Here is a 26,035-nt window from a genome sequence, read left to right as displayed (position 1 = left end):
ATGAAGAACTGCATCATTCAATTTTACTCTAATCTGGAAGTTGTGCAGCACCATGTCGGGCGACGGCTTGACATCAAGTCATCTGCTACTGCTTCTTTGGGGGCAGCACCGTCGGAACCGGGGGACGAGTAGTAGTTCTTGGTAATTCCGGAACAGCAGGTGTCGGGATACAAGCACAAGCGCTGCTGACCCGTGCAACAACATGCTTATCCTCTCCGGCGCACGCCTCGGCAGCATACCCAGGCACAAGGATGTCGTCGGTGTTGAGGCGCTGGGTGTAATTGCCACAGAACTCTCCAGACTCCCTTAGGCGATCAGGAATGTGTGAGGCCCGCAACGCCCGAAGGCAATTATCGGCGTTGCAGACAGGTGCTTTTGGGCATTCCTTGGATGTCATCTTGACCACGAAGCTGCCGCGCTCGATTGTGTGTACGAAAATGAAGCCGGACTTGAAGTTGGCAAACGAGGACCACGATCCGAGGAATGCAACTGTGCCACCACCTTCATTCTCATCATCTTCGGGATAAACGTCAAAAAAGCCAGCCTCGCAGATGCTGCTACCCGTTGGGTCCTTAGTAACACTGCTGACGTCAAGCACGTTTAACCCATTCCCGTAGTTCGACTGATACAAATAACCATTCACCATGTACTGGTTGTGGTCAATAGACCTAGTCTTCCCAGCGTAGTGCCCTACATAGACTGGAGCTTCCAAGTTGCGGATGTCCATAATGTGGGTTGTGGGAAGACCTTGCGTCATTGGGCCGACCTTGGCATCCCTCTCGTCGAATTCGTCGTCAATGAACAAGTACTCTTGCCAAGTTTCGTTATTGACTACACCTTGATGTACGTACTGCGCACCAGGGTAGTCTGTAATTGAGATGATGTTTGTGGTGTTGCCGTTCTTATCAGTGACGTCGTAGATAGTAAGAGTATCCTCGTTGTAGCCATAGCAGATGTCTCTTCCATAGTACCGATGGTCTGGGCCACGATATACTAGACACTCAGCATCATGCACATAACCATCCCCCGCAGCGCAGCCAGGGCTTGTTACGTTGGTTGGGTCGCTGATGTCGAGAAAAATCAGACCGCCCCGACAGGGCAGATCGCCTCGCACCCGAATGGTTTCGTTTCCGCCCACAGAGCCACAAGCAATGGCATAGTTGAGTTCGTGATTGACGACGATGTTGTGAGTACGCCCCATAGGGAGCTCGTCCCAGTGCCCAGTAAGCTCTTCCTGAGTGAAGTTCTTTGGGTTTGCGGGATCTAGATCAAGGACCTTCTTCATGTCGAAGAACTGCACTCCATGGTGAATGGCCTCGGACCCAATCACGGCAATATCACCAACGATACGTATTTCGCGCCATTGCGAGCCGATTCGATCGTATTGTGGGAGACGGCCGAGGTAAACCAGCTTTCCCTCCTCTGAGATCTCTGCAAAGGCGGTGCCGTCGTATTGGCCAATGGCGACGAACTCTCTACCATCTGCTGAAGTCCAGCCCCAGGAAGAGGAACCACGTCCACCCCAGCTGCCAAGCGCTTCATGGGAGAGAAAATGATAAAGGTCGATCTTCATTAATTAGCAATGAGACGTTTTCCACGTGCGTGCGTACAATAAGCTTACGTTGTTACACCTGAAGGTATTATGAAAATCTCCAGGGACCGCCTCAGCAAACCCGTTGACACACGGGGCATATCCGAGCTCAGGATACTGGGAACTATCCATATCGCCAGCGGCGATCTCAGCTTCCCATTGAGCCTTTGGGTCTGTCAGCTAAAGCACTCTGATCAAGCAATGATCGCACACACCATCTTGATTCCCATGATGCGGCGATGCACCTCGCCAGAGTCATACTCTGCTTTCGTACCTGCCCCAGCCGCATTGGTTGATCTCAACAGAGACCAGCCGAGGACGGCTGCCGCATGAATGCGCACCATTTCAACGAATCAAAGAAGTGACAATAGCGAGAGCTACCGAGAGATGAGCTGCTTGTACGAGTCAATGAAGATCAAATCACCTGGGTACCATGTTTCAATGAAGCGGCACCGCCGACCTTTAAGTATTGGGAGTCTATATCTCACGCTTCGGCCATTACGGGTTAGCTACCAAGCATCAACAAGATCAGTAAGTCAACTATTGCCAATCAAAGACGGTGTGCGGAGAGCTCAGAACAAGACCTTATTTTCATTCTCACATCAGCCAAAATCCGACTGGAGAGAATCACGCAAGATTTGCTGCCACCCCAGGGCTTGGCTAATGGAACACAACTGCTAAAAGAAGCTAAGTTGATCTTGGACGACTATCACGCTGACCTTGGCAGCCTTGGCATAGTCGGTTGGACGAGTTATCTGCTGGGTCTACTGCGAGCTCCGCCTCAGAATCCCCGCATTGAACACGCACACATAGGTTTTTTGTAGCTTGGCTTTACAATTGTGGTAGGTGGTTACGGCCTTGGCTATCCAACTAGGCACTTGGCCGTTGATAAGAGAGAAAGAAACACTGCTCTTCGCCGCGGTGATGACTGAAAGATGGCTTGCCGCACTGCCAACTCGTCAGCTCGCAACCTCAAACCAGAAACCATTTTACAGCAATGAAAGTCGATTCGAAATTGAGTGCTCGCTTTGATTCCGCCGCTTGCGGCCAATCTCTGGTCTCGATTCAATCAAAACACGAAAGGGCACTAGCTTGCAAGTGAAGTTCGGTTCCTCTGCCCCATCATTTGTCGCCCTGGTTTACCCGATCGTCAATCCAGGTCCCTGCTCCTTATTTCTACCACCATCATGCTCGAAGCCTGCCAGGAATTCTGCTTCGAAAACTTCGCCGGCAGGACATTCATATCATTTGCTAGGCTTGTGCCTAGGCGCATATCGCTGTGTCTGTTCATGCGATGCCAACACTCGTTGAGAAGCGCTGGATTATTTTGCTTAACGCAGTCCTCCTTGACATCGGAGAAACTGGGGTTGCCAGCCCAGTCAACTGTCACCGTTACGTGTCGTTTCTTCTTGCCGTGGCGCCGAGCAAGCCAGTGATTCTTGATGGTTTGAATGTGCCAAAAGTCTGCCATCTTTCCCAGTACCTCCGCGCGATCCACATGAGCAACGCAGTATGCGCCCCAGGCTATGGGGGCGTCATCCTGAAGTACATATTCCGGGAGCCATGTCCACTCAGCCTCAGGTTCTGCCGCGTCCTAACACCCCAAGAAGTCGAGCCTGGTGAGTCGGTTGGGTCAAGACGATGACCCATGATCAGACAGAATTCGAGTTTGTCATTCGTCAGCGTATCGGCTTCGGCAGGCGAGCGATTTTGGCAGTCGATGCCATTATAGATTTGGCGTTGGGTGCGTTCTTAGGTATGTCCAGGGTGGATGTGCGCATTTAGTCATGATGTTGCAAGAGATATTATGTGATGCTGAGAAAGATCGGTCATCCGGCTTGTTGGAGAACATTCTTCAGCTTGTGTTCTTGCATGCATTGAGTGGTTAGGTAGGTCTTCATTAACAACACCATATTCTATTGCTTAAGCCTTTCCTTGCTAGTAGCTAGGCTATTATGTAGTAACAATACGCTATAATTAAAAAGAAAAGGAAAAGGAAGGAGAAAAAGAAAAGATAAATAAAAATAAGATATATAAGCATAGAATAAAGAGCAGTCTTACCTTATAAAGCCTTAGCAATAAGATTCATAAGCTTAATAATACCTGAAAGACTAACTTTATCATCTATAACGTGGTTCATCAGTCAGCCGGCCGGACCAGTCAGCTGGACGTTTTTTTCCCACATACATAACAACATCTAGTATTTCTCAACCACAACGCATTAAATCAACTATTAGTTGTCGCTATCAGAATCTCCTGAGGGTTCGACATCTTTGGAACAGGTTCGCGCGTTATGCCCAGTCTCACCACACATATCACAGCGTCTCCGAGCTGGCTGGGCTCTCTTTGATAGACCCCCCTCGTCATCCTCTTGAGGTGCTGGACGTTTCCCTTTTTGTTTCCCTTCAAGCAAAACCTGAGATTCCTCTATACTAAGTGCCCCTCTAAGCTGGACCTGCGTTCTTTTAGCCCTCTAGCGCTTAGTTGTTACGACCCGTTATGTATGGATAACAGTCGACCGACCCACTTGGGCATCGGGCGGCTAGGATAAGACATTTGTACTGCAGGATCACGGGAACAACAGGGACTCACTCGGAAACGGAAGAACTATGGTATAGGTCACGTGATGATAAGAAGGACCGACGAAAGATAAGCGGTCCTGATCTAGGACCGACATGAAGAAAGCGGTCCACACCCGGGGACCGCTCGGAAGACATCAGTCCTCAGTTTAAAGAAACTACTTAGACTTGTATATAGTATGACCCTAAGCCTGGCTCATGGTCAAACTTCTATAGCTCTTCAGCAATCAACTTAGTATTCATCCTCACGGATACTCTCAGCTTACCTTCACTGCGAATCACTTATTGAGCCTAAGACTGATCACCTTAGCCTCTGAAGACCTAATCTACTACAGCCTACGAACTACGACCTACGACCACGACCCAGTGTACTGTTAGAACGTATCAATCCCCAGCTTCTGTTAGCAGACCCTACTGTCGGATAGCTGACCGTAACACTTTGATTGCTCCTGTTCAGTAAGTTGACTATTGATTCCTACTAACAGTAACGAACGGCAATGTCTTCCCGCGCCTCTGTCAAGTTGCCTACCCTGGGATCCTCGTCCACTTCAGGAGGACGAGCCACCTAAAACCTAGCCTAGGAACTAGGAGACCAGAAGATGAAGGACGACTCAGACAGCGATGATGACACTGAAGAACTCAAGCGCCAGCTTAACAAGACTAACAGCGACTTCAAGGCAATGCGCGAAATGTTTAACCAGAACGCTGCAGCCCTTAGCGAACTCCAGGAACAACACCCGCCAGAGCACCGCCTATGGACAACACAGCGGACCTATGGATCTCAGCATGATGACCAAACCTAACGACAAAAAACCTTAGAACCCTAAGTGCTACAACTGCAATAAGCAAGGCCATATCGCTAAAGACTGCAGACAGCCTAAGAAGCTCCCCTGGAGACCAGTGGCAGAACGACCTCGATAAGTCAACATAATTACAAAAGCCCTATATGCATCCTAATCGTGGACCAGATGCTACGACGATAACTGCTGAGTTCACCTTGAAGATAAAGAAATATCAGGACACTACCTAAGGGATAGCAACCCTAGACGGTCTGGTTACGATATAACCATCCTAGATATTCGTCCTAGGACCCTAGCAATAATGCACTCCAGCAACAGCAAAGTGGCTAGAAAACCAGTTGAACAACTTAACGAGATGCTACGAATTCAACGACTAGAACCAGTCACCCCCTGCATGACTAGCCAGCAGCTCCACTACAAAGAACAACAAATCAAGAAGGAAATAGAGCTAATCCAGCAAGAAGACGACAGATAAGTACGACTATATCAACAATAAGAATCAGAAGAAGAACCAGAACACTAACACGATCCTCTAATAGAATAATAACTCCTCAGTATGACCAACAACTGGACTTTCAGAGAAGGAGAAAGCTCTTCCTATGACTCAGATGAACCTCGCGACGTTGCCTGACAACACGCTCAGACAGGGATCACCTATAGGTTCACCCCTAGTGTGGACGACTCCAGCTCTGAAGAGGAACCTAACGACCAGGAAGGAAGAATTAAGCAACTTCTGAGATACCAAAAAATCGACATGCTTTAAGACAAGCAATAACACCACTTCTATAGCACCTCAGCAGCCTAACGAGACTGAGGCTACACCCCTCAGCTACATATAGAAGATCATCCCGCGCTGAGAAGCAACCACCGGCTTCACTGAACCCTCTTCTGGCCCCAGTGTTTCCACGACAAGTGTAAGGAACATATAGGAGAAAAACATAACTACTAGTTCTACCCCAGAAGATATAACGACAAACCTATCTATAAGATCTACTCGACCTCTGTTATGATCGGATAGACTATAGTATTATTTGAAGACAACCTCGCAGTCTTCAGACCTAGTCCTTAGTTCCCTATAAGATGTCAATATGACGACAGCATGAAATAGGACGAATGCTAATAAGACGAATGCTAAGTTCACTACTAAGAAAAGGCATAAGCCTGGAGAATCATAAAGAATAGACCTAGACCCCCACAGATCAGGATCTGCAAAAACAGCCTCGCAAAAGCATGACGAGAAGGAAAGCAAATCACCTACCTAGGATAACCAGAGCAGTCAAAAAACTAGACTCGCCTACTGACGACGGATCACAACAGGCAACAGATATAAGATCTATTCATCAAATATCACAAGGATATAAGGGTAATATCGAACTTGAAGTTACTATCAATCAGCAGACAACACTCATGCTGATCGACAGCGGAGCTGAAGCAAACTTTATTGCCCCCCAAGCCATTAATAGGCTAGAAATACAATAGGGAGGAAAAGAACAACTATATCAGTTACACACGGCAGAAGGAGAAGAATTCAAGTATGAAGGAGGTACCATCTATAATGAGACTGCGCCCCTTAAGATGAGCTACCTGAATCGAAAAGAAAGAATCTAATTCGATATTGCCGATCTAGGAATATACAACATAGTGCTAGGACTACCCTGGCTACGAATAAGCAACCCACGGATAGATTGGAGCAAAGGCTAACTCTATTAGGACCACGATGATTCAGTCCCTGAGCAGCCCTGTAAGAATCAGGCCTCAAACGAATCAATACGACAAGGAACAGCAAAACGATACCTCTGTCACCTCAAGGCAAAAGAAGCTATATCACAACCACCGACAACAATAGATCTCGAACAGAAGAACGATCTACTTCTGTCTATCCCAGAAGAATATAGAGTGTATGAGAAACTCTTTGCAGCCGAATTAGAAACCAGACTGCCCGAACACACCAGTTTCGATCACGAAATACCCCTCAAAAAAGGGAAGGAACCACGTTTCAACAAAATCTACGGACTCAACCAGACAGAAATAGAAGCCCTAGATAAATACCTTGAAGAAAATCTCAAGAAGGGATATATCAGACCCTCAACGTCACCAGCAGGAAGCCTAATCCTGTTTATACCAAAAAAGAACGGAAAACTACGATTATGCGTCGACTACTGTATGCTTAACAAAATGACGATTAAGAACTGCTACCTACTAACACTTATCGACAAGATGAGACGACTCCTCTATAGAGCTAACTGGTTTACAGCCCTCAACCTCAAAGGAGCCTATAACCTGATCAGAATGAAGCAAGGAGAAGAATGGAAAACCGCTTTCAGAACCCGAAAAGGACATTTCGAGTACCTCGTTATGCCTTTCAGCCTCACCAACGCCCCTGCAACATTCCAAAATATGATCAACTAAGTCTTACGCAAATACGTCAACATCTGCATAGTAGTCTATCTCGACAACATCCTCATCTTCTCATCAACACTTGAGAAACATAAGGAAGACGTACACCACGTCTTATAAGCCCTCTAAGAAGCTAAGCTATTAGTTAAACCTGAGAAAAGCGAATTCTACACAGAGGGTGGAATACCTCAGATTCACTATCACCCCTGGAAAAGTCTATATGTCAGAAAACAAAGTCAAAGCCATCAAGGAATAGCTGGTACCTAACAACCTCAAGGAAGTCCAAGGATTTCTAGGTTTCGTCAACTTCTACTGCAAATTCATCAAAGACTATAGCAAAATCAACGCAGCTCTCATAAGCCTTAGCCGCAAAAACACGCCCTTTATATGGGAAGAACCATAACGAACAGCATTCCAGAAGATCAAGGACCTCATCGCCAGCAAGCCTGTCTTAAGCATTCCAGATCTAACAAAACAGTTCGAAGTAGAACCTAACGCATCTAACTATGCGATAGGAGCATAATTATCTCAATGAGATTCAGAAGGACGACTACACCTATATGCCTTCTTTTCTCGCAAGCTCTACAGACCTGAACTTAACTATCAGGTTCACGATAAAGAACTTATGGCAATCATCGAAGCCTTTAAGGAATAGAGACCTGAGCTCTTAGGAACCACACACAAAGTACTTGTGTATTCAGACCATAAGAACCTTTCACACTTCACAACTTCAAAAGTGTTGAATAAACGACAGATTAGATAGTCAGAATTCCTATCAGAATTCAACTTCTGAATCATCCACCGCAAAGGATCAGATAATAGCAGAGCTGACGCTCTTAGCTGACGACTGGACTATAACGTCCTAGTACCTAAAGAAACCCAGGTGATTCTCAAAGGAAATAACGACAGAGACCTAGTGCTAGCAACCAAACTCTTGATGATAGCTGGACGATCTAGTACTAGCCCGCCTAACGAACTAGACGACGAAGCAATTATGGAGTTTTATGCTCGCCTTGCATATGGTCACCAAGGAATCACAAAAACCTAGAAACAACTACGATAACAATATAGAGAAAAGGTCACTAGAGAACAAGTGGCAAAAGCAATTAAGGATTGTGAGGTCTGCCTCAAAAGCAAACCCGCTTAACATCAACCTTATGGTATGCTACAACCCTTGCCTGTGCTGCAAACCGCCTGGCAATCTATATCCCTCGACTTCATCGTCAAATTACTGAAGTCGTAAGAACCCCTCATAGGAACACACTTTGACAGCGTTCTTGTTATTATGGACCAACTCACGAAGTACGCCTACTTCATCCTATATAAAGAAGCAAGTAACGCTGAAGAATATGCCTACATATTTCTTAAGTATATCATCGCTAACCACAGAACGCCTAAAGAGATTATATCAGACAGAGATAAGATCTTCACTTCTAAATTCTAGAAGTTAATCACATCATAACTCAGCATCAAACAATTAATATCCACTATATTCCACCTATAAACCGACGGACAAACAGAACGAATCAACTAAATCCTCAAAACATATCTCTGCGCCTACGTCAACTATAACTAAGATAATTAGGTTGTACTGCTACTAATAGCCTAGTTCGCCTATAACAGCGCAGTAGGAGAAAGTACTAAGGAATCCCCCTTCTACCTCAACTATAGATTCGAACCAACCGCCTATAGAGAACCCTGAACAGGCCTAGCTGCAGTAAAAGCTGTCGCCTCAATACGCTAAATCAAGGATATCCAGGAAAACGCACGTAAAGAACTCAAATTCGTACGACAAAGAATAACAAAATTTAGCAATAAACAAAGGATTGAGGGACTAACCTTAAAAGAGGGAGATAGCGCCTATCTCATATAGCGAAACATTAAGACAAAGCGACCAAACGACAAACTCAACTATAAAAAACTCAGACCTTTCAAAATTTCACAAGTAATCTCACTAGTCAACTACAAACTAGGACTCCTAGAAACCATGAAGTGTCACCTAGTATTCTATGTCTTACTCCTCAAACCAGCACCATATGGATTATAAACAAACGATATTATCATCGTCGAAGATAACGAACTAGAGTACGAAGTCAAACAGATTATCGACCACCTCAAAGAACCAGAAGGGTATCAATACCTTGTCAAATAGAAAGGATATGGACATAAAGACAATATATAGGAACCAGCCAAAAACATCACCAACGCAGCAGAAGAACTCACAATCTACTGGCAACAACACTAAGAACGAGAAGTCACACCAGCACCTGTTATACTAGCCCAAAAGAACGATGGATATAAGCAGATCAAGCACCCTTATCGCTTCACCAGACCACCCACAGAAGCAGATCGACCGCGACAAGGAAAACCATTTATTCGCCTAGGAACACCAGAAACAAGCTAAGACGACACCAAAGCACCACCAGCATTAGACACCAAAGGGCCTAGATCGACAAAGTCCAGACCAAAGCCAAACTCTTGCCACTCTGGATCGTTAGGCACCCTAGCAGCCTGAAGGTCGTTCACAACCCACTTCTCATAAGCATCTAACGCTGGAAGCACACCATCCTCCTCGTCGATTTCCTGCATTCCCCGCTCAAAAGCCTCAGTCTGACGCTCTCTCACCAACTTCCTCGTCTTACGAATACAACTTAAGCGGCTAGCAGCCTCCGCTATTTAAGTCTGCAAACGAGCAAACTCCTGATGAAGTGCAAGCAGCTCCTCACCAGCCTTCTCTTCTTTTTCATCCCACTCCTTCTGTTGCTTATTCAACTTTTGCACTACAACACGGTTAGTTATCGCTCGGATAAATTAGGATCAGAAGTCACTATATAAGTTGAAGCCACCAGGATGCTATCATAAGGCTTCTTCGCCTTGATATATATACGACACCTAGACGATTTCTCACCAAAACGGCAAGGAACCTTTGCTTGAAAACAACAGGTATAAGGCATGTCGCTAGCTAAAGAATGAGACTTAACATATTCAATCAAAGCTTCGCGCTCACAATCCTTAAGCGTAGTGACGACCGATTTCTTTTTCGATTTTTGAACGCAACCTGATATAGTGTCAGCATTATAGGTAAATCAGGAAGCACGATTAACAGATCCCCAACCTAGGACTAACGACCTACTTATATTAGGTCTTAAGGATAAGACCTTTAGAGAGGGGACCTGATGTTACGACCCGTTATATATAGATAACAGTCGACCGACCCACTTAGGTATCAGGCGGCTAGGATAAGATATTTATACTGCAGGATCACAGGAACAACAGGGACTCACTCGGAAACAGAAGAACTATAGTACAGGTCACATGATGATAAGAAGGACCGACGAAAGATAAGCAGTCCTGATCTAGGACCGACATAAAGAAAGCGGTCCACACCCAGGGACCGCTCAGAAGACATCGGTCCTCAGTTTAAAGAAACTACTTAGACTTGTATATAGTATGACCCTGAGCCTGGCTCATGGTCAAACTTCCATAGCTCTTCAGCAATCAACTTAGTATTCATCCTCACGGATACTCTCAGCTTACCTTCACTGCGAATCACTTGTTGAGCCTAAGACTGATCACCTTAGCCTCTGAAGACCCGATCTACTACAGCCTACGAACTACGACCTATGACCACGACCCAGTGTACTGTTAGAACGTATTAATCCCCAGCTTCTGTTAGCAGACCCTACTGTCGGATAGCTGACCGTAACATTAGTAAGTGCTATATTCGCATCCTTAAGGGTATGAAGCCGATCAGTCAAAATAGTGATTAAGTGCGCTATTACCTACGCACCCTTTAATAATTGCTTAACTGCAGTAATAATTAGTGTTAATAAGCTTCTTTAATAAGCAGAGATATGACTTTTAATAAAGTTAGACTGTGAGATAGTTTGTTATAGGTTAGAGGGCGTTTGCAACTGCTAAGGTGGAGGTGTTGAAGGGTTGGCTATAGGAGGTGTAGGCGTCTATAAATATATATTAAGCTTTTTTGATAATATGTTCTGGGTCCTATAGTGAAATTCTAGTGCCTTAGAAAGCAGACCTAATGTTTTCCTTATTAAAAACCTTATTATAGGCCTAGTGGAAGGTAATAAAGAACTTAGACTTAGTGATGTGATTTATAGAGGCTCTAATGAATTAGTTGATTTTATCACTATATATGCGTTTCAAAGGCAAATAAAGGGCAATATCTAATAGCTATAGTAGATATAATAAGTATGCAGGCATACTAACAGTTATAATATTATTCTGCTTGCAGTAATCATTAAATTCAGCTGACAAATAGCCCTTATGGCTGTTAATAATAAGCATCCAGTAGACGCCCTTAATTTGGTTCTTAGTGTGTTTATCAAAGTGTTTAATCTAGTCAAGACCTATCTGATTGTCTATCTATCTATTAGTAGTGGGTTTGATCACCTAGTTGCCTGGAAAACCTGATTCCATGGTCCATGTCACAGGCTAGAGCCTGGATTGATATCTCCGGCTTCGCCGGAGCAGTTACTGAGATCCGGCTCCGTTAGACCTACTATTCTGCCGCAGTACGCCGCCTAACCCGGCCTGCTTCACCGCTGTTAGGTGCCTACTCTTGTAAAGTCCTTTCTTCCTTCTTCAGCTTAGAATAGTCAATCGACAGCACCTCTACGTTGAACAAGCCTAGGGGCCAGCCCCTTACAGTCCAACTGGCAAGGTGATATACGCCCTTAACGATTATAAACAGAGGGATGCACCACCCACCTAAATTAATATATTTAATGACTATAGCCTATTCATAGTTGCTAGGCTGGACAGACTTTGCTTTGCCGCATCAATCAGCATATATAACCACTATTAACATAGTGATCATGCCTATCATAAAGCCAGTTTCATCAAAATTATATAGGTCCCCCTCTTAGATGCTGTACTTAGCTATTATATTGCGTAATAGCACAAACCACTTTGATATAACCTCAAGATCTTCTTAAAGAGCTCTTTAATAATTATATGGACGATTAAACTTAGTTTTCAGAGCAGGCTGTGAGTCCACAAACCGCCTGGCCTATCGCTTGCCAACAGGCTCGCCATTACGCGCTCTCAGCAGGAGATTAGCCATATCTTCCACACTGCTGAGGCGGAAAGGAAATCCTCTGGAATCCTGTTTAATAACATATTAGAGAAGTGTTTTCTCTTCGATCAGATCGAGTTTATGTTATTAGGGTTGAGCTTGTTCGCGTCGCAGTCGGTTGTTCATTCTATCGGCTAAGGTGCTCTTTGGGATACCGTAGGTCTTTGCAGCACGCGAAATGCTTAAGTTATTACCTGCAGCGCATGTCGATCGGATCGCTTCAATCGCGAGAATGACTTTGTCTTCTTGGGTGTAGATTGGCATTATGGTTGTTGAGATTTTACGCGTCAAAGGTTTAAGTGATTTGGACGTAAGAGTGTTTAGAAAAAAACGTCCGGCTGACTGGTCCGGCCGGCTGACTGATGAACCACGTTATAGAAATCGCTGAGGGCAATTTATACTGGGAAATAACAAAGTGTTGCAAGCAAAAATCCCTCAAAAAGGGCCTGACCGGGGTTCGAACCCGGGGCCTCTCGCAGTTGTTATTAGACAATAACCCAAAGCGAGAATCGTACCACTAGACCATCAGGCCGTATATCCTTACCGCCATGCGGCTTTACTGCGCACCAAGAAGCCGCAGGTGGCCCTAGCGTTAGTACTAACACTGGAAGTTACAAATGGAAATTCTGCTGTCATAATGGAATAATAGTGTAATGCTAGAGAACTATACTCTCACTGAGATAACTGGTTCTTAATAAGATATTAAGAGTCTGATACTTATTATGTTTGATGACAAAAAATCGCAGGATTCGCTAGTGCTTACTAGATCATAGATGGCTTCCATAAGCATGTCGACTTTCTTAACCCCGCTTCTCAGACCAGAATTCCTGACCCAGCCTGGTTTCTATCTTCTGGCCTCATCCCAAAGACAAAAACCCTTTGAGCCAGCATCGCCTGACATGAAGCTTGTTATTGCTGGAGCAAACGGATTTGTGGGAACGGAGCTCGTCCGCCAGAGCTTGCGGCTACCCAGCATCACATCCATAATAGCTCTTTCCAGACGCCCCGTGGATATTAGAAACGGAGGTTCATCTGCTGCCGAGATATCAAAGCTGACGACTGTTGTGGTTGGATCTTATGACACTTACTCTGACGACGAGAAGGCAGTCTTCGCGAATGCGGATGCTTGCATTTGGTGAGTTCCATCATGTCGCGAATCATTCTTCTAGCCCGGCTCTATCTTCTCTGTGCCCATTTGGAAAAGATGAATACAACGTCACGGCATTGCACAGAAAGCGCTGACGATATATTGCATCCATCGGATAGGACAGTAGCAATCACGCCGTCAAGGTCCGATGCCTATGAGTGGGACGAGGTTCAACGCGTTTGTCTGCGCTCACCTCTTGTGGCTCTAAAGACCATGATTGATGCGCGATCTGAGGCAGCATTCGGCCCCAATTTGAAGCCTATTCGATTTGTGTACATGAGCGGCATAGCCTCGGAGCGTGACCAAACCAAGACTCCTAGTTTCAAGCCTAAATATTCCTTGTTACGAGTAAGCTTGATCCGGTTTTGCCCTCCTCTTCTCTCCTGCTTTTCCGTTGAGGCTCGAAAGGTCATTAACCAGGTTCGAATTGACAGGGTGAAGCTGAAAGTGCTATTCTCGCACTCGCGGAAGAACACAGACCAAAAGTCGAGGTGTGCATTGCAAAACCTGGTTGGATTACTGCACCGAATGATTATATGAAGATGGCAATGGGGTTTGCATTAAAATGGGTTGCATCCTTGCCAAGCATTTGTGTCCAAGAGATATCCGCTGCGATGCTTCACCAAGTTGTCAATGGATTTGAAAAGGATACTCTGCTTAACGACGACTTGGCGGGGATAGGTAGAGCCAACATATGATGATCCGGACTCAGGGATAGCATTCCTACTTGAAAGGACAAACTGCTTTGCAGTGACGCCGGAGACATTGTAATCACCAGTAAAGAAATCAATGGTGTTCTGATACAAGAAGACTTCATTCTCCCATTACATATAATCAAGTATGTGGTTAATTTACATCAATCAAAGAAACTTGACTGTTTCTGCCCTCTCGTTTGCATAGGGCACACTCGGTGTCTTCCATTCGGGAGTTGTGTCTTGCTCGCCCTTGAACTTGACCACAGGCTTCAGAATGCTCAACCTCTTCTTGTCGAAAGCGCTATCGTGAAAGCTTTGGAACCAGTCACTCTCGGGCTGTAGGTAATCCCCAAGAACTCTTTGCCATCCATTCCACACGGTGACAAGGAGATCTAGCACGTGGTGTGATCCTCTCATTTCACCCCACTGGAAGCGTTGCTTGCATTCTTCCACGGCGGCTTCGGGATAAAGCCCAACCTCTTCGGTCAGGGCGTAAGCGTTGACACCAGTCAGACTGGCATGCGAATAGTAACTTCCCCCCTCAACTGCCCGTCTCTTCAGGCTCAACATGGCACCAACAGCTCCGAGGACACCGGTTGACATATCGGAAATGGGCAAGCTGGGAAGAACTGCCTCGTTGTTGGACAGATTTAGCGACTTTCCTGTCACGTAAGCAGAACCGGCGGCAGCGTCAGCAATCTGCTGCCAACCGGGCCTTTCAGCATAGTAGCCGTCAGGGCCGAAACAGTTCTCGCTGACGTATACGATGCCACGGCCGCGCTCACCGGCCATCTTGAGCAGATCGTTGAGGCCAAGACCAAACTTCGGCATCTTGTTGATGCGGAAACCCTGAATGAAAACATCGCAGTCCGAGACAAGAGACTTGAGAATGGCGGCGTCTTCATCCTTGCGTAGGTCGATGGCGATTGTTCGTTTTCCGGCGTTCAAGGTCAACTGCATGATGTTGATGTCTGGTAAATGTGGAGGATTCACACGAATCACGTCGGCTCCATACGCAGCCAAAATTGTTCCGATCTGCGGGCCGGCAATGACACGAGTCATCTCTACAACTTTGACACCAGCTAGAGGACGCTTGTCGTTGGGGTCCAGAGGCGGGAAGGCTACCGGAGGTGTTGGGATTGCCTGCTCTTGCTTCTGAACGTTTACCAAGGGATGTCTCGATAGCGAACGTCCCATCTCCGATTCACGCCATTGCTTGGGCGTGAAGCAAATGCTGCCACAGAATCCGTTCAAAAGATTTGTCATCTCCATCTTCTCTGGGCTGAGCTTCGATGTATGTTGGGCAATGAGCCGGGCGGCCTCCTCCGGGGTCTTGGCGGGTGTAGAGGGGTCTACACCAATAGATCGTAGGACCGGCTCAGCATTCATGCTCCCATGAAGCGAATACCAAACCTCGGGGTCGCTTGTAGGGTACAGACCGGTGGCGCGGTATTTGAGAGGAGTGTCGGTCCATCCTCGCTCCCAGTCGGGAAGCAACTCCTTCAACTTGCCCTGTTTAACCAGGCTCACAACATCAACGCCATCCAAGAAAGCGGTCGCAATGCAACCAAACCAAATGGCAGCGTGCGTGGTATTGACTGTAATCTGACGCTCGTCGTTCTTGGCGCCGCGGAGAGTAAGAATTTCGTCGGCCAAGACGCCAGTCATAGCATGCAATGCTGCAGCTACCGAAGTCGCCTTGATAGGTCCGGGGATGACGGGGTACGACTCCCCAGTAAATTGAACTTTGGAGAGATTCCTTTCATCTTGTGTGAAGCCGGGAGTCTGGCTGGCGATAAGACGAAAGATGCGTTCGGTGTCTTCTGGCACAGAGGTGAATGTTTTATCTGTGAAGGTACCCGGGCCGTAGATGTCGGGAATCTTTTCGACAGTCATGATTTATGATGTGTATTCGGAATGGTTTCGAGAAGGAAAGAAAAGGATGCGATAGAGCAGAGTAAGGCTTGCAAGTTGCAATGGCTAAGAGTCCAAGGATATTAGGAAGCTAAAGACCAGAGGGAGTTATTCGATTTATACTCAAAGACGTGTGAGGGCGGGTCATCCGTGGGAATATGGTTGACAATGGCGGAAACGGAGTAAAGACGAAGATATCTCGGTGACCGGTGCGGATTGATTGGAACAGCCGCTGTCGGAAGACCCTTGCGTCCATCAGGGCTGCGAACGCCGTGAGGACCGATGATGTGGGGCAGTGCATCCCGGAGCATGACGTTAACCAGGTCTGAGTCTCGTGCAAGGCAAGGCGTACGCAAGTCGGAGGTTTTTGGTTGACGCGAATGCCGGCGGTCGAGACACCAGACTAAGGCATGAGAAGAGCAGGAATGACGTTGCCGCAAAGCAACGAGACTGTCACGGGCCAAGAGAAGTTTTCTAGAAACTCCACGGACAGGGAGCTGGAATCGCCAAGATTGGTGATCCGGAGATGGCGCACGAGTCGCAGGCCCGCCGCCCTAATTCCGCGGGCGGAATTCTGCCACGCTCTCCACCAAACTGCAGGCCCGTTACCTACCTTTAGCGCGGGGACATCGGCATTGTGGGTCGCGAAGGCATGCCGAGCTTCCACGCTCTCGCGACCGGGATCGGCCCGGACTACGTCGTTACTTTCGGGGCTTCCGTCCGTGTAGCTATCTGAAATATCCAAGTAACCTTCACTCCCTCGTTAAATTCACTGATCATCACATCTTGTTCTCAAAGTTTCATCCGATTTCTGCCACTTTTTCCCAGTTCATAAATACCTCCTTTCTGTGCCCTGCTGCCTGCGTCCCGGTCGTGCCATTAGCACTACCACCACGGTTCTCGAATCACCAGCACACCTCCCGTATCACTGCCCAATTGCAAAGTCCTCAATCACCCAATCACATCCTTTTCTATCACGCCAGCATTTTCTTCATCATGCCTGACATTCACAACGTTGCCATCATCGGCTGTGGGTCGATTGGTGCGTCTTGGGCGGCACTGTTCCTGGCCCAAGGACTCTCCGTTGTCGCCTTCGACATCAATCCAGCCGCCGAGACTTTCCTCCGCAATCTGGTTACCGACGCACTGCCAGTTCTCTCGTCATTGGGGTTGACGAAAGAATCGGATGTCAAAGCGACTGATATCACATTTACAACCGACATGCGCGAAGCCCTCAAGGATGCCGACTTCGTACAAGAAAATGGACCAGAAAAGCTTGGTTTCAAGCGAAACCTATTCATGGAAATGGCCGAAATCATCCGACCCGATACTATCATCGCAACGAGTAGTAGCGGTCTGACATGCTCGAGTATTCAAGAGGGCATGGGTCCCTCCGGGAGGCCGGAGCGATGCGTGGTGGGCCACCCTTTCAACCCCCCGCATCTCATTCCCCTTGTCGAAGTTGTGGGTGGGGACAAAACTTCCGCATCGACTGTGGAAAAGACGATGGATTTCTACGAGCGCATGGGCAAGAAGCCAGTGCATGTCAAGAAAGAGGTTGTGGGCCACGTTGCCAACCGACTACAAGCCGCGTTGGTAAGAGAGGTCATGTATCTTCTCCAGGAGGACATTGTCAATGTAGAAGACATCGACAAGGCTATGAGCTTTGGGCCAGGCCTTCGGTGGGGTGTCATGGGTCCCAGCATGTTGCTTCACTTGGGGGGCGGCGAAGGCGGGATCAAGCATATGGCGGACCATCTCTTAGGTCCCCTTATGACTTGGTATGCGCCCAAAGACCCTGAAGTGACAGATGAGTTGAAGCAAAAGTGGGTGGAAGGAACAATGAACGGGGTTGCTGGGAGGGAGTATCGGCAGTTGGCTAAGCAGCGTGACGAGGAACTCGTCAGATTGCTGAACATTCGGAAAGAGTGGGATGATTATGCGTCAACCGACAAGCAGTTATAGATATGTGAGAGTGTGTGTTAGTGTTAGACTATAATTGATATATCATCTTTATTAAGAGACTTTTTCACGATCTCCTCAGTATTCTCGTCTTCACCTTCTCTTTTCACCCACCTCTCTTCACAACTAGACACTAGTGGTTGAATGGCACTGAAGGATTTGGAAAACCAAACCGCACCGAAACGCGAGGGGTTCATGGGCATGGCACAACTGGGCAATGACGTCCCACATGAAGGCCTTGACCAGGGGCATCCATGTATATAAGCGGGACCACGCGGAATTTCGCCGCGCAATCAGGAAGACATCCGCCGCATTCTGTGACAGTGGGTATGTCGTGAAGACCGAGGTGCGAAATCCGAGTAACGGACGGAACCATAAGTCGCCGTTAGTGGGCTACCTGGTGAATCATTCGCAACTAGCAAATTGAAAACTTTTTTCTACAAGACGGAACCCGACTCGTAGAACTACTCTCGAATGAATCTTCCGTCTTGAAAGACACCGGCCGCGCAACTGAGAAGTGGTCTTTTTAAAGGAACATTTCGCACGGAACGGCTTCTTGTTTTGGTTTTTATCTTTGCCTGGAGGTTTCACTCATTACGACTATCATTACGGCTGTCAGCTCGATTCATTTAACACTGCCTATTTCAAACACTTAGTAACAATGGGCTCACAACCGCAACAACGTCTTTACATCCTTGACACGGATTTGTCTCATCCTCATCAAGACACGCGGGCCGGACGCATATTATCTTGTCTTCCAGATGGGAGTGACCTTCGAACGATTATTGATGATATTGATACTTTACCGGATGGCATTGCCATAGACCATGCAAACGGCCACATGTACTGGACAAACATGGGATCAAGCTTCAAATCCAACAGCGGTTCTATCGAAAGGGCCAACTTGGATGGATCTGACAGGAGAGTTGTTGTTCCTGTGGGAACTTCAGGTGTCTTCACACCGAAACAAATCACCATCGCGAAGAGAAGCCAGAAGCTGTACTGGTGCGACAGAGAAGGCATGAAAGTCATGCGAGCAAATCTCGATGGTTCTGAGGTTGAGATTCTTATTTCGACAGGGAATACCGAGGCAGATATGCTAGATCAATCAAGGTGGTGCGTCGGCATTGCCGTGGATGAGCGGCGAGGCCTCTTCTACTGGACTCAAAAAGGTCCATCAAAGGGCAACCAGGGTCGTATTCTTCGAGCGCCGATCGATCCAGCTTCGGGCGCCAGCGAGTTGGTCCGAGACATTGAAGTGGTCTTTGAGAAGCTGCCGGAGCCGATTGACCTTGAACTCGACGAAGATATCAGTATGCTGTACTGGACAGATCGCGGAGATCCCCCCAAAGGCAATTCTCTCAACCGAGCAAATGTGGAACTGGGAGGAAAGATTGAGATTTTAGCAATTCGCTTGCACGAGACGATCGGTTTGGCTTTGGATAAGAACGCGAGCCTGGTGTATGTGACCGACCTGTCTGGTGGTATATATGCCATCGATGTCAACAAAAAGGAAAAGGCGGTTTTATTTGCAGAATTGGGTGATACCACTGGAATTGCTGTAGCATAACTTCAATACCATCTCAAAGTTAAATCACGATTATTGGGTGTTAATAGTGACATATTTGATATAAGCTTTCGAAGAGCGCGTAGGTCCACGTGACCTCCATACACGTATATTTCGCCAGACCGCATTTTTATCCTTACTTCATTGTTGCTTCTTCTTTGATCACATGATCCGTTCCAACCCCCCCACGCGCGACGTCACGAGAATCTCGCAATCTCGCCCATCCGTGTTTAGTTCACCCCGCAACACTTCTACCAGCCCTGTTTAAAGCCGCAAGGCCAATTGATTTCTCATCTTCCTGCGTCAACCACTGTCGAAATTCACCGCATCATCGCCATCCAGCAGCATTGACAACGAACGCCGAAGATGGTCGCTGCTGGTCTTCGATCAACCTATCATCAGTACAAGCAAGACACAGATGTGGTGGCATCATGGTTGGCATCCTCAGCAATTCAGTCCGGGTACTCTGGTCCTCTCAATGGTTCGGCAAACAGCCCTGCCATCAAGAAACTGAAAGGCAGGGCTCGAATGGAGGCTAAAAAGAAGTTGGCAAAGGCCGCCGCTGCCTCGGCTAGCTCAAAGCGAAAACACGTCATTGCCATCAAAGACTTCGTTCCGCTAGCCGAGCATGTGGCCGACAAGGTCGCTTCTGCGGCTCTTGCAGTCCCGGAATTCTTCTCAGCGGCACTAAACCGTGTTATCAAATCCCGTCGACGGTTTTCTGCTATTCTGCAAAGGTTCCGATCGTTCCAAGACGTTGCCGGGGATTCCCAGCACGCTTATTTTATTTCGGTCCTCGAGAAAGTACGAGACTTTCAAGTCCCACATTGGTTCGTTTGACACGTCGGGCTTGAGAAGCGCTCTACCTACGGATGATGTCAAAAACGATGACAAGCACAACGCTAGGCTTCGGACAGGCAACATGTTTGAATCTCTGAGTGTTTACGAACCCTCTGATGAGTTCTTATCTGCTCCAGACGCAGTGTTCCCCAGTCTCGACGATGTTCAGTACGCGGCTGAGGAAGAAGACACACAGACGGAATCTCTTTTCATTTTGTCGACGCTTCTGGCGGATTTCTTCAAACTTCGTGAGGAAGTATTGGGCCTTTGGCAACAATATCAGGCTGGATCTAGAGATCTTGCTGCCGTTGCGGTAGCTACAAACACTGCCATCAAGCTTGCTCATAGCATGGAAGATGAGGTTTCCACGCAGCTGAAGAAGCTTGGTGGGGTGGAAGAGCTTATCCCGATGGTATTTGGGGGCGCATGTGCAGCTCGGGGGCTGCATCCTGAGGATAAACGTCAACCTACCGATGACTACAACTACAGGTGCTACGCTGAGGCTAATATGTTCTTCTATAACACTTTATGCCTCCTGAACGCCTACAAGGGACAGGGTCTCTCTGACACGTGTCTTTCCTACAATGGAAAGTTCGGCTGGTACAGAGACAATCGCAAGGCTGGAGACGACCGGGAGCGCTGGCAAGAGGATAAAGCGGCTCTATTGGAGCTCTTTGCGGACATGCATGTCATCGTCACGACGCTCAGGGGCATTCAAGTTCAAGACGATTTCGTCAAAGGTTTCAAGCAAATGATGCAGACGAAGAAAATCCCCGGTGTCTGGCTTGCATTTGGCGCACAGATCTACCTAGACATCCTCAAATCCCTTGGTTCTGAAGTCCGCAGGGGCGAGGAAGATTTGAAGAGGATCACGAATTCGTTTGGAGATGTCGTCAGAGAGGCACCAGAGCTTAAGAAGAGTCGCCACTTCAAGGAGGCAGTTGATGATCTCCTGATGTCGGTGGACCAGTGGGGCTCAGATAAAGATATCTTCAACATCATACGGCAAGGTGGCGGTCTGCCAACCAGGCCATCCAACTTCTTGAGTCACAATCCCATGTTCTGCGGTCTACACGTTCACGACATAAGAACAGCGTTCCACCGGCTTGGTATCGAGTTCGCATCCAAGGGAAATTTGATGCATGCTGTCCAGCTGTATCAAGCGCTGCGGCAAGAAGGAATCCTTGGGGAACAGGAGAAGAGAGCGGACCTTGAATTCATTATGAAGATCCAAGGGAACTCAGCGTTCTTTGTGGGAAATCCTCCAACATCTCTTGAGGCCTACTCCAAAAACTTTGCACTCACCAAGGGAATCTCAGCGACGCATTGGTTACCAAATCGCAGCACTAAGAACAGAAAGATTCCGATGTCTCGGGCTGGTATCAGAACCATCAACTACCAGGCTAGGGCATCTATGGCCTTTGCTCAAACGTTCCTAGTTGACTCGGATTCAAGAGGGCTCAATGTCGAGGTGGTTGATCTCATTCTCGACAGCAGTGGATGGTACAAGAAACACGCTTTCGACGGAATTCGGGAACTTGAGTCCGCAAGCACGAATGATGAAAAAGACTCTATCAAGAACAAGAGAAAGGTGCGTGATAATTCAATTTAGTATGATCTTGCACGAGCTATTGGCTGACACTGGGTGTTTCAGGCGGCTATAAGATCTCTTAGTCCAGTCCAGCTCACCCATCAAGTTTGCATGGCTGTCGACGAAGAAGTTCCTGGCATCATGTTCAGTTATTTCAGCTTGAAGCTCACCTGTCGCGAGCTTCTAAAGACTGTGCGTGATGCTGTGGACGAAAACATTGGAGGCGGGTCCCTCAGTTCAGGGCTGCTGCAGCAGATCGATGCACAAGTCTGCGACGTGGTTGGTATAATTTTTTCAGCGGCGATAGGGCAGGGATTCCCGCCTTCCACCGCGCCTCTCAAGGAAGCAGCCGATGCTTTCAGAACCGTTCCAGAGGCGAAGGTCATATCGAATGTGTTGCCTAGTATTACATCGTATAAGACTGAAAAGTTCTTCCCAGCGCTTGAGGACCGTGAACGTGTGTTATTCTGAATCACAATTTTGCGTTTGATACGACTCACTTTGACAGGTTCATCTGCACTTGGTTCAAACTACTCTGACGATGTTTTCTATTAGGCCGGAGACGCTATTTCCAGCGCGCTGCCGAAACTCCGACATTTGAAGTGCGTGTCTTAAGCTTAGGCTTTAGTCCTCTCGATCCAGGAAACTCATGATTAGTGGAACATTTAGTTCATAACGCTGAGGGTACCCCATGCTTGATATCAATAGTTACTTGTTGCAGATTAGTAAGGAAGAACGAAAACAAATCTGTCGCCACTGAGCTGCAAGACATGACACAACTTACACATCATAGTCGTGTCGCAAAAGTTCTCAATCTCAACGTACTAAGATATCACAAATTACAAGTTCAAAACAGAAACCAGCAGTTCCAAGACATTTGCCGCCTGCTTCACTTCTTTCGATTTGACTCGGCGAACTTTCTCCTCATTACCTGCCTGCTGCTTGGCAATATGGAAAGGATCCATCCGCTGCCGTATGAAGAGTTGATTTGTTATGGCGCTGCTCGGACCGCGGAACATCGTTTGAGGGATTCTTGCGAAAAAAGCTTGTCGGCTTCAATGTGCAAGATAGCTTCTCAGCGGGCATGACAGGAAAGTCTATGTCGTATCAGAGTCCATCGTTCTTTAGCAAACTCGTATGTGGTCATTAACGGCATCAAGGAGGGGCAACTAACCTTCAGGCCGAGTGACATGGGTCAGTCCAAAGCAATGCCAAAGTACGACATCCTCATTCTCGGCATTTTCGTCTCGCGTTGCATACGTTGCAAGTCCAGTGTCCTCCCGACTTTGATTGGTGAACTCCCCTGCGGCCCATAACTCATCATCTCGGTATCGTGTTACCCAAATGGGCTTGGATGCAAAAGTTCCCCGCCGATGATTGAATGTCTCAGGTCCCATCATCAACATTTGGCTAGGTGCTGCATGAAGCTTGTATCCAGCCGGCTTGCCCGATATCTCGTTCACGCGGGATGGGTTCGTGATTCGATACGTACGACCGGACGAGAGGTCTAGGTCATAGCCGCCAGGCTTCGTAATTGGAGTGGTTTTGACGCGAAACGCGCATCCAAAGGGGTCAAGATTAGGGTTACCCCGAAGGGACAAACAATCGTCCCGCACGATTGTATTGTTCCTTTCACCATCAAGTATCGGGTCGATGCGCACACAGAAAAGATGTTGGTGATTTACGGCAAGAACCCCAGGAGCTACCACCGTGCCCCACGGGGATACGCTGAGGTCTGGACGGATTGGCATGGTAGACAGGATACCTGTTGCCCGCACTTCAATGTGAAGATTAGCGGCTTGGTCAAGCACAAAGGCTAAAATGTACTCGTAGTTGGCAACAGTCGACGTGCATTGAATGACAAGTTTGCGGTCTCGTACCACTGAAGACTTGCCGTTGCGGAAATTGGTGTGCTTCCAGCCAATGCCGTCATCGACTTCATGCATACAAACCACGTTCGGCATCAGGACAGGGTCTCCGGTAGCCGAGACGCGCACTCCGTCGAAATAGGCGATGTGGCCGAGGCAATCGCATCCAAGAGCTAAGCTATTGGATGTCAGCCCAAACCCAGAGTCACCAAGATCAAAGGCCTGCTTTCGGTGGTAAGGGGTTCGAGGGTCGCCGTAAGGAACCGTCATTTCGCTCATGGACACTCGGTAGAAAAGAGATCTTTCGCCGTACCGCACATCGTGCAAAACGGGACCCTCTCGTAGTGACCATCCCAGTTGGAATTGCCACTTTTGCCAGAGTACAGTTCGATCGTCGATTTGGAAAGATGGGCCTTCAGGTTGAATAATATGCAAAGGCTTCAGATCTTTGCGTAGTGCCTCAGTGCCGAGTATGTTGGCACTATATTCGACAGGCTCGACTGGTGTCCACGGCTGAGTTTCGGTATCAAGTTCATCGCCAACGCCAAGCGGAAGTCTTTGAAGATCCACAAGCTCCATTGTATGCGCATCGAAGATAGGTGCAAGTGGTAACGGGGTTGAATAGTGATTTGCCTCCTCGTCGTCGTTCAGGGCCAAGTACATATAGCATTGAAAAAGTCGTCTTCTTTCGAAAGGGTCATCCGTGCCGTATGCCCAAGGATCGTTCACAATTCGGGCGCTATCCAGCAACTTCAGTATACACTGTTCTAGTAGATTTCATTAGGCATACCTTGGTGGAACTTTCAACTTTGCAATCTCCGCAAGAACTGCCGGGTGCTTATTGCAGGCCTTAGTCACGAGGTCGTATTCTACCCAGTCCACTGGGCCTTGGACGTCTGGAAGTTCTTCGGTGGTCTCTAGAATGCCGCTAGAGACATTCAAAATCGATTTTGTGAGAACTTTCGAGTTCTTTTGGTGGTAATAAATTCGAGCTTTGCGATCCGGTACCCGGTTACCCCTTTGCAGGTGGGCGAGAACCTCGTCTTTGGACGGCTCTGCCAGATCAACCACCTTAAAGCGGATGCACATTGGTGGCAAGCTCAACTCCTGTAGAAGGAGCTGCGATGCCTTGCGGACTTCATCGACTGATAGAGGGTCTAGGGGGTGTTTGGGCATGGTGGCAGAATGAGGAATAAAGACTGTTTGGGACGAGGTGCAACCTATGTCATCTGGTAATAACAATATCGCAAGCCAGTCATTTAAGTATTGTTGAGTCAATCCAAATAACCACACTCGGACACTGCGATCACCTATTACGTCCCTGTATTGAAGGATGATTTGATCCCGAAAACGGAAATAGCTCCAGCGATGGGTTGAGAGAGTATGTGGGATCTTGCGACATCCCGAATCATCCACTATTTGTACCCACGCAAAACTTAACTCCTTTCGACCACCTCGCCTTTGCATGTGACAAAAGAATCAAAATATACATTGCATAAGTTCTTGATATCTTGAAGTACTTGCAAAAGTGGATGCCGAAGTCAAGAGGAATAAAAGTCAAGATGTCGACTTCGCCTATGTACGCCAGTTGGTGCGACGCGCCAGCTTGGCACGCAACCTTGGGGCTGAGGTGGGCCAGATGCATTGTTCGTCCCGAAAAGGAAAAACTGTCAGCAACTATGACGGTGCGGACTGTTGTTCGCGCCTGGCTTGTTCTCCCTATGGCTCCAGCTATGGTATTGTCTTTGAGCGAGCCGGCTTGTCAACGCTTTTTCCAGCTCCTTGCATGTTTACTATTCTCTTATCTCGCATCTATCTCGGGAAGATACAAGACCATCGTGCGAATCTAGCAACCCTCATTCTTACAAGATGCGGGGTTTAATCAATCCCCATAGATACGAAGGTGATTTGTATCATTTGCCCTTACGAATCAGGTGGCGTAATCCCTGAGGACAATCAAGTCTTAGATTTCGAATGAGCGAGTCG

General features: G+C 47.5%; 6 protein-coding genes across 6 annotated transcripts; 3 read left to right on the top strand and 3 right to left on the bottom strand.

The window, feature by feature from the left end:
• Positions 1 to 85: 85 nt before the first annotated feature.
• Positions 86 to 1,935, bottom strand: CGCA056_v011539 (uncharacterized protein; the record flags this gene model as incomplete). Its single annotated transcript, XM_037326785.1, has 3 exons — positions 86 to 1,567; positions 1,622 to 1,756; positions 1,807 to 1,935. The coding sequence occupies 3 exons, from the start codon at positions 1,933 to 1,935 to the stop codon at positions 86 to 88; spliced, it is 1,746 nt and encodes a 581-aa protein (XP_037175541.1).
• An 11,429-nt stretch (positions 1,936 to 13,364) lies between these two features.
• On the top strand, positions 13,365 to 14,310 carry CGCA056_v011538 (uncharacterized protein; the record flags this gene model as incomplete). Its single annotated transcript, XM_037326784.1, has 3 exons — positions 13,365 to 13,600; positions 13,732 to 13,960; positions 14,047 to 14,310. The coding sequence occupies 3 exons, from the start codon at positions 13,365 to 13,367 to the stop codon at positions 14,308 to 14,310; spliced, it is 729 nt and encodes a 242-aa protein (XP_037175542.1).
• A 162-nt stretch (positions 14,311 to 14,472) lies between these two features.
• Positions 14,473 to 16,203, bottom strand: Sugct-1 (Succinate--hydroxymethylglutarate CoA-transferase; the record flags this gene model as incomplete). Its single annotated transcript, XM_037326783.1, has 1 exon — positions 14,473 to 16,203. The coding sequence occupies one exon, from the start codon at positions 16,201 to 16,203 to the stop codon at positions 14,473 to 14,475; it is 1,731 nt and encodes a 576-aa protein (XP_037175545.1).
• Positions 16,204 to 17,217: 1,014 nt separating this feature from the next.
• Positions 17,218 to 18,186, top strand: lcdH (L-carnitine dehydrogenase; the record flags this gene model as incomplete). The annotated part of the gene is made up of 1 exon (XM_037326782.1): positions 17,218 to 18,186. The coding sequence occupies one exon, from the start codon at positions 17,218 to 17,220 to the stop codon at positions 18,184 to 18,186; it is 969 nt and encodes a 322-aa protein (XP_037175546.1).
• Positions 18,187 to 19,039: 853 nt separating this feature from the next.
• Positions 19,040 to 19,753, top strand: LAM1-1 (3-hydroxyacyl-CoA dehydrogenase-like protein LAM1; the record flags this gene model as incomplete). The annotated part of the gene is made up of 1 exon (XM_037326781.1): positions 19,040 to 19,753. The coding sequence occupies one exon, from the start codon at positions 19,040 to 19,042 to the stop codon at positions 19,751 to 19,753; it is 714 nt and encodes a 237-aa protein (XP_037175543.1).
• A 3,597-nt stretch (positions 19,754 to 23,350) lies between these two features.
• On the bottom strand, positions 23,351 to 25,225 carry AO-I-1 (Copper amine oxidase 1; the record flags this gene model as incomplete). The annotated part of the gene is made up of 2 exons (XM_037326780.1): positions 23,351 to 24,788; positions 24,840 to 25,225. The coding sequence occupies 2 exons, from the start codon at positions 25,223 to 25,225 to the stop codon at positions 23,351 to 23,353; spliced, it is 1,824 nt and encodes a 607-aa protein (XP_037175544.1).
• Positions 25,226 to 26,035: the final 810 nt, after the last annotated feature.

Source organism: Colletotrichum aenigma, assembly GCF_013390185.1.
Source record: "Colletotrichum aenigma strain Cg56 chromosome Unknown KSG_Cg56_contig07, whole genome shotgun sequence".
Classification (NCBI taxonomy): domain Eukaryota; kingdom Fungi; phylum Ascomycota; class Sordariomycetes; order Glomerellales; family Glomerellaceae; genus Colletotrichum; species Colletotrichum aenigma.
This window is presented reverse-complemented; position numbering and strand designations above follow the sequence as displayed.